This window comes from Plectropomus leopardus, chromosome 15 (assembly GCF_008729295.1).
Source record: "Plectropomus leopardus isolate mb chromosome 15, YSFRI_Pleo_2.0, whole genome shotgun sequence".
Taxonomy (NCBI): domain Eukaryota; kingdom Metazoa; phylum Chordata; class Actinopteri; order Perciformes; family Serranidae; genus Plectropomus; species Plectropomus leopardus.
Window position 1 is genome coordinate 30684459 of NC_056477.1, and position 8327 is coordinate 30692785.

Below are 8327 nucleotides of genomic sequence, written 5' to 3' on the forward strand. Positions count from 1 at the left end.
TTGCAATTTCTGGGACATCTCTTGCCAAGTGGCTCATTGTTTTTTTCACCCCACGTTTTTCAAAATAAAGCAAACCAATTTTGCTCGGGTGTTAGATATTTAAAAGCATCCAAACACAAGAGAGCTGCTCGACCCAGCTTTCAAGGGGTTAAAAAATCGTCAGCTCTGTGAGGAGTACGACAGCACAGGCTTATGCTTGTTGGTGTTTTACGACACCACATTTCATTTTACGGCTCAATATGGCGTCCCACTGGTGAGCCGAGTGACGGAGTGGGAAAGTTTAGTGACATTAAAGTGAAAATTGTTCGCTGTTTTCGTCAGTTTTCCGTGTCAGAGAGGTCCACACAGCAGCTGCCCGTCAGCTCTCACACAGTGAGCGGTCAGGGAGCAGCAGTGAGCGGGAGGGAGGTGAAGGAAATGGCGGCGCAGGGAGGCATCGCGTTCCAGGAGAAGGTCAGCAGGCTGCTGTGCAAACGCGAGGGGAAGAGACCCGTCCTCAAACCCAACAAGCCCCTGATCCTCAAAGACGCTGTGGCGAAGCGCAAACCCAGCAAAGGAGGTACGTCAAGTTATGAAGAAACACTTCGTGAATAACATTTCTGAGTGTCTGTAGCGCTGCTCTGCCAAATACACACACACACACACACACACACGCACACACACACACTGAACATTAACAGGGACGAAACCAACCTGCTTTGAGTTGCCAGTATCTATGCATAAAACTTCACAAGGTGATGAATGGATGTCGTGTTTTCCTTTCTTTCTTTGTGCATTTTATGTAAGTCTCTTGCTATTGTTTTATGTAAAAAAACAAAATACCAAATGACCATTAAGACCTTTCAGTCATTTAAAAATGAAAACTTAATAAACCAGCAAACATATTCATGAAATAAAAAATATTTTTTTAAAAAAGAAAAGAAAAGAAAATCATATTAGGTGATGAATAGGTCGAGGGGTTAAGTATATAAAAATTATTTTAAAAAATAAGGGTAAAAGAATAAGTAGAGAGACAAAAAAATCCTTGTATTGGATCACACCAAACACATGTAGACAATGGGTGGCTCCTAGTTACACTACAGTGTGTGATCTCGAAACATACATTGTCCATCCCTTAAAAGTCATCCTCTCCATGACATAAATACTGCATATGCCATCAATCCGTTAGTCGACACGGGGTATTTCTTTTTTCAGCCATTTCTTGGTTAGGGATTTCTTACAGGGCGCCAATAATATTTTTAACAGGAATTTGTCCTTTTTTTTCCATTTGAGTTCCTCCTTTCCAACCAGATACATCAGTTCAAAGTAAAAGTAATTTTGGTTAAAAAAAAAAAAACAGCATCCAGGATGTCAGTTTGCAAAACATTCTTCCAGCTAAATTCTCTTCAGGATGGCGAGTTTGTTGTTTTCCATTGATGTCTAAACACCTCCTCCCAGTAACTCTTGTGTGACAGTCATATCACCGTCATTTTCCTATCTTGTTTTTACTTAAAGTGTATTTTCATTATCACGTTGTTGAAGGCTCACGTGTACCTTTGAAATAATCTTTTTATGGGGTTTGTTCTCATATGCTCTAATAAATATTCAGATGAAGTGATATCATATTTTCATACATCAACATTTTTGTTACAAATAAACAGTCGTTTGTTTCTAAGACCTACCGTTTAGGTCCAACTGTACCAGAGGAGAAGTGACATGTTCCAACCTCCCCCATAGGCAGAGTAACCTCTAACAGACAGAGGGTTAGTTCTAACACTTAATTTAATTGTAGTTTTACCCTACAGACCCTCAGGAATATGTTGTCTTTCGAATCATGCGTGGCTATTAAAGGGTAAACATGTGTCCGTCCCTCCACAGAGGCCACCTGTGTCACAGAGATGTCCGTCCTGATGGCCTGTTGGAAGCTGAACAACTTTGTGGAAGGTCTGTGCTCCAGCGAAATGAACTCCTTTTACACCTGCGTCAAGGCAGCTCAGGTATGTTCTCATACACAGCAGCACAACAGACACAAGAAGTGGTGCTCTAAGATGACACATGCACTTTAAAATAGGCAGAGTAGAGGAAAATGCAATTCTACAGGGCCCCTGAAGTGACATGCAAAAATGTCTTTTTCTAATGCACCCTGAGAAATTACACATTCACTGGAAGTATCAGTTTATAAAGTCTGCAAAATCATTTTAACACACTTGAGCTCTGTGTTATACATGAAATAAGTATCACAATATTAATCTGGATGCTTTGATGTGTGTATATAGTGTATGACAACTTGGCAAATGCATGCAAAACATGCACTGTTCTCTTGTTTTTAGTTATAGCTTGTTCAGATTCAATAATTTAAAAAACATCATTTTTAGAATAATAGTATGAATAAGATTATATTCTCTGATATCTGATAAATGGGGATCTGGAATTGTGGTTCAGCCATAGTACACATGAAGAGTCTCCTGTAGTGTTGGGAGATATATGAGATTCCATCGGCCGCTGTCAGACCAACAACAACCTGCTGATAGATTTATGCAGGTTTGTGCACCTTGAACTGTAATAAGGTTATTTGTTTCAACATTTTAACTGTGCTGGATTGTGGATCAGATTTTGTGTGAGTGACAGGACGTTCTTTATAATAAAGTTTTTCCCTTTGAGCTCTGATAAATTCCACACACTCATGGTCTTTACTGCACTATGGCAATTACCAGAAATGCGGCACACAAATAGGCACTTGACCCCTCAAACGTACCGTGTGGTGTTTCCCACAGATTTAGAACCTCTGCGTTGCAGTAGCTGATGATGGCAAACCTTCCGTTTTCTTTTTTAAGCTTGTTGTGTTTGTGTGTTCCTTACAGGGCTTTAAACTTTAAACTATTTAAACTTTAAACTACTTTTGCAATATTTTAAAGCTATATCTATTTGAATACTTTTAAATGTCCTCTTAATGAATGTAAACAAAATAAAATAAAAAAATCTGAATGAACTGCAGTTACAGTTAAAAAGAGTAGCTACTGTCGTTTAATAAAGTTGAATACACTACTGTCATAATAACATTTAATGAAATATGGTTATAAGGAAATTAAAACGGTGCATTTACTTTGAAGGACCTGGCTTGTCTCAGGCAGTAAGTGTAGATGTTTTTGCTGTGGACCTGAAGCTTCCAGTCAACGGTTGGTAGTTAGCATAGCAGACAGTTAAACAGATACCTCAGCGCCTTTAGCTGTGAGAACTCATTCATTGTGAGCAGGAAACAAACTAACAGCTCCCCAGTTTGGATATAACCAATATTTCAAGTCACACTGCTGCTCCATGGTCACAAAATGTGACTAATACACTGCCACCACTACCACTCATTAAGACTGTAACTGTAGCACCGTTAAACCTAATGATTTATTCTCTGAGAACTGGAAACAAACTCGCAGCTCTCCAGTTCAGATATTAATAGTATTTGAAAATCAAAGTGGTGCTCCATGGTCACAAAATGTGACTAAATAGTCACAGTCTGGAGCTCTGCAAAAGCCATGCTTTGTGTGTGTGTCTGTTAGAGGCAGAGAGCCGCAGAGGAGAGAGCAAGGGAACCAAAGCGCCACTGGCTCATAAAATTGATGGAACAATTAATACTCGATGTCTGCAATTTCATACATAGCAGGCAAGGAGCAAGGCGTGATTCCTCACGTAGTTTTGATATATCGCCCACCCCAGTCTGTTATTCATAATTCTGTGTCCCCTCTAAATTTAGACGTTTTTGCAGGTTCATTAACGTAGCACTGCTGAACTCATTATGAGTTCTTTTTTATTTTCCTCAGCAGCAGTTTGTGGAGTTTGAGATTCAGCACAATGAACTGTTACATTTCACTTTCACTGCACCTGGCATTCTGTTGCTCCACCTGTGCCTAGATTATGTTCTGTGTTTCAAGAGTGTGGTGCAATGAATAACTGAATGGTTTATATAATTCAGCAGTGCTCCTAATGGAACAGTCCAGCTCCAAAAATAGAAAATCAATACGTGGTGGCAGATGTGTTAACTGTGGCAGGCCGCCACAAATAAATGAATGTGTGGGAAACCCTGCTGTGTATCTGACAGCGAAGGTTATCAGACCGTTACAGAATATACAAACACAGCAGACAACATGAGGCCCGTGTGTTGTACGGCTTAGCACTTAACAGATAAAAGATGCAGAGCAAAGGAGGGCAAACTACACAATTTACTGATACTATATGGATTGTTAATGATTACTAAGTGATTAATCAATCACTGTGTGTAATATTATTGGTCAAGAATTAACTGGTGGAGCACAAACGTGGTGAAACATTATTTATGCATCACTGGTTCATGGCTTCCATCTGCTTTCAGCAGCTGGACTATCTTCGATTTAGAGAGTAGGGCGAGGCGACCTCATATGTCATGTGAAATTTATTGAGCGCAGACGAGTAACAGTTCTTATTGCCTAAATGACCTAGAACTTACTTTTTTGATTTTCAAAACGTCACTCTATTTCACTAATTAAACAAGCAAGTAGAAATAGTATGAGGGGGCTGTGAAATGTCAAAACCCACTGAAGTTACTGCTTCAGACTGAAAGTCATAAAAGGGAACACCACCTAAATTTGAATTTCAATGTTAATTCCACGACCAAGGAAAGTTCAATCACTCTCTGTGAACATGAGCTACTGTCTCTCAAAGCCTAAAAAAGAGAAAGAAGTCTCAAACTTGTGATATCATGGGGTCTAAAGTCTGGAGCTGCTCCAGAGACGATGAATGGCTGGTTAAGTGTACCCACAGAATGTTTGTTTTCAGTTTTATACCAAAATGAGCTGTATTCTATTGTACCGTCATCAGTTGTGAGAACAGAAAATGTTCCCATATGCTCAGAAGGTTCCTCTGGCTGCTCGCAGTGTCATCTACAACATCTTTCACCTTTCGTCGTCTATGGAGCAGCTCGAGACTTTACACCCATGACATTACAAATTTTAGTGTCGCACTCTAGTTTCTGGATTTGGGAGAGAGTTATGCATGCTCACTAATATTTTTGGACTGTTAGACCAAAGGAATAAGATGTATGAATTCTGAATATGGTGTGGTTACCCTTAAAGTCAATAAAATCTTTTGTTGAGATAAATGGATATTGATGATTTGTTGTCAAATTAACTACAAATAAGTGGTCAACCTGCAGGAAAACTGTTGCAGGCTGAAAAAAGGACATTTCAATGATAACTGTAATATATTTATTATATAGACTTTTTATGAAGCTTTTTGATATGAGAATCATAAGCATGAACATGGCAGGCCTCAGTACTCCAATACACTTCAGACATTCTCAGTATAGTGAACTAAGATTCTTTTCACTGCTGCAGAGTTTCTGAGCATGTCACAATAATAACATCTGCTGCCATAAATAGATTTTCTATTTTTGGAACTTGACCGTTCATTAGGAGCATTGTTGAAGTATGTATATTCTTAGGTTATGCATTACTTCACACTCAAGGAGTGCAGAGTGTACTCGGGGCACAGATGGAGCAGCAAGTTTGCTTTTACTTGCAGCAGCTGCTCCTCTAATCCATTGATCTGATCTGATCAGCTCTGATTGGATCGACAGATCATTTATCCTCCCTGTGAGACACAAACTGCTACTGTTGTTGTCCCCCCATTGTTCATCACTCTAATTCTGTGGGAAAAACCGTGCTGTATATTTTCAAAAAAGTACTCATTACTCGCTTGACAACAAACTACTAATTATGAGCCATGTTTTCCTCTTTTTAGTCATTTGGTGCTGCTGGTCAGCAGTGCCACTGATCAATACCATGGAAATAGTTTTAAGTGCCAAATTAGCAAACATATGAACTTGCATTAGTGTCATCTAAGAGTAAAACTAAGCTACAAACCAGTCTAAAATATCTTTGTGAAACTGCCCGGAGAGCTCTCAGTTGTCATGATCTTGGGAAGTCTCTCTACAGAGGAAATGTTCAGTGTTCAGTCTGCGTCTTACCTCATCATTCATGTGAGACTTTAAACTTTCTCAAAGTTTGCCTGACCTCATGTTTACAGTCATGGAAATCTGTTTCACAAACTTATATAATAATACATGATGTGTCCAGGGATCTGAAATTTGATAATCCAATGATGATGTTTCTACAGTTTCTGGCTTTGATAATTGGTGTCATTTTGGTGATTTTTGAAGAAAATTCAAAAATCACCAAAAAGTTTTAAAGAAAAAAAGCCAAAATGAATAAATAATAAATAAGAATAAATAAAATGAAATAAAATAGAATTTCTTTTTTATTTATTTTTTGAAAAATCACCCCAAAACATTTTTAAAAAATATCGCCAAAATGTTGTCTTCAAAAAATGGCAGTTTTATCCAAAGAAAAAGAAGGCCACTTCTTTTTTTAAGAAAAGTTTTCTTTTTGTTTTTCATTATTATTATTTTTAAGATAAACTATATTTTTAAAAGCTATTAAATAGTAGCGAAAAAGAACAGATAAGGAGCATCTATGGCCGTTTCAGAAAATGTACGGAAAATTTGCCCAAGGGTCATGGAAGAGTCTTTAAACATGTATTGGTAAAAATATGTACGAACCCTGTGTACTTAGCTAGCAGATTACTCATTATAAGGCACTGTAATCCAATGATCCTTTTTCTTACACAGGCTGCTATGAAGAATAAATCTGAACAGACCAGCCTCCAGGGCGGACGTCTGCCCCCAAAACAAGCCACCAGCCTGCTGAAGAGATACCCCAACGTGCACACTGAGATCTAGGAATGAAACCTTTTCTTGCCCAACCTATACAAACGTGCAGGTTGAACAAAGACATTGGGCTAAGTCTTAGAGCTGGATTTTATTGTGATAAGGTGTTTACAGTTGTCAGCTACTGTTTGAATCAACACTGGGTTACCATACACATGTATTAAATGTCACAAACTCACTGCATGACTCCTTTGGTATGTAAACTTATCCAAACATTCACTTTGCTGACTAATGTTCTGTATTCACAACACGCTGCGTTTGATGGTTTAAACTATAATGAGACTGTCTCCTGGTGTCCACATTTGGCTCTGATCAACGCGTCGCCATTTAGTCTCAATCTAATTTAGCAGAGTGGTCTCATTCAGTGCACTGATGTTATTAGTGGATGTGATAGAGTTATTCTTCTTGGGTTTCATGGCTCCTGGCTGGAAGCTCAGCGTTATCACCAAACACTTAAATGCCTCATCATTCCTGTGGACGCTGAGATTGGTGGTTAACAGATATTGAAATCAACCTGCTGAACAGATTACCAGTAAGCAACGCTTAGTGTGGTTGATATGGATATTCCTGAATAAATTAAAACTGTTTGTTATTGATTCTTTTTCCTGCCCAGTGAGTTTGTTTCTTTCTTGGACTGTGACCGGGTTTCATACTACACATTAATGTAAAGCGGGTTTTATGGCTGTGGTAGTGGTGGAAGAAGTACTCAGGTCCTTAAGTAAAAGTACTAATGCTCCCCAAAATTTGACATAAGTAAAAGTAAGGAAAATGAACTTATAGGATTAAAAGTAAAAGTACCCAATGCAGACAAATCTAAAAAAAAACACACCCCAAACTCAAAATTATAAAAATAAATTAGAAAAAACATCAACAATTTAAAAAATCATTCAAAAACTTGGTCATAAAACCTTAATTGAATATTAAATAAATTAAATTAAATAATTAAACACAACATATGTGATTTTTGGATTTCAATGAAGACATACAACTCAGTTTATGTACAAATCAGCTATTGATTTCATTTTATTAATTAATTTTATTATTTATGACTTAACATCCTGATAGATGTAACTTTACACAGCTTTGGAGGTTTTTCACTTTTTTAAAGAGCGAGACTAACATTTCCCTCCAGCTTCTGGTCTTTGAGCTAAGCCAAACTAAACTATATTTTAAAGAAGCTCTATGCTGCCACACCACAATAAAAAACAGTAACTGATCAGAATCAGGTAATAATGTGAAAGTTTATTGTTCCAAAGTTGTTTTTCATATTTTAACAAGATATTTCTTTTTTTTCATGTGACTTTGTACAAATTTATGTGATGATAAAAAGACACTTTGCCCTTTTTTTAACGATATACCATTTATCTTGTTGTAAGTAAAATGTTTAATTTCACTTTATTATACAGTCTATGGTTACATCGTGGAACATTTACAATAAGTGATCAAACATGAACACGTTTTATAAAATACCATAGTTTAACATGTAACACTAAAGTTATAATGAGATAATTAGTATTTTGTTATAACTATATACATTTCTTGTTCTAATGTTATACATTTGAATACAGTAATAATGTGAAAATATCTTGTTATAACA

At 37.3% G+C, this 8327-nt stretch overlaps 1 protein-coding gene across 1 annotated transcript; it reads left to right on the forward strand.

The window, feature by feature from the left end:
* The first annotated feature begins 219 nt into the window (after positions 1-219).
* Positions 220-7326, forward strand: chchd1 (coiled-coil-helix-coiled-coil-helix domain containing 1). The gene is made up of 3 exons (XM_042502399.1): positions 220-559; positions 1858-1976; positions 6632-7326. Exons 1-3 carry the CDS (start codon positions 418-420, stop codon positions 6740-6742), a joined length of 372 nt encoding a protein of 123 aa, XP_042358333.1. The 5' UTR covers positions 220-417; the 3' UTR covers positions 6743-7326.
* Positions 7327-8327: the final 1001 nt, after the last annotated feature.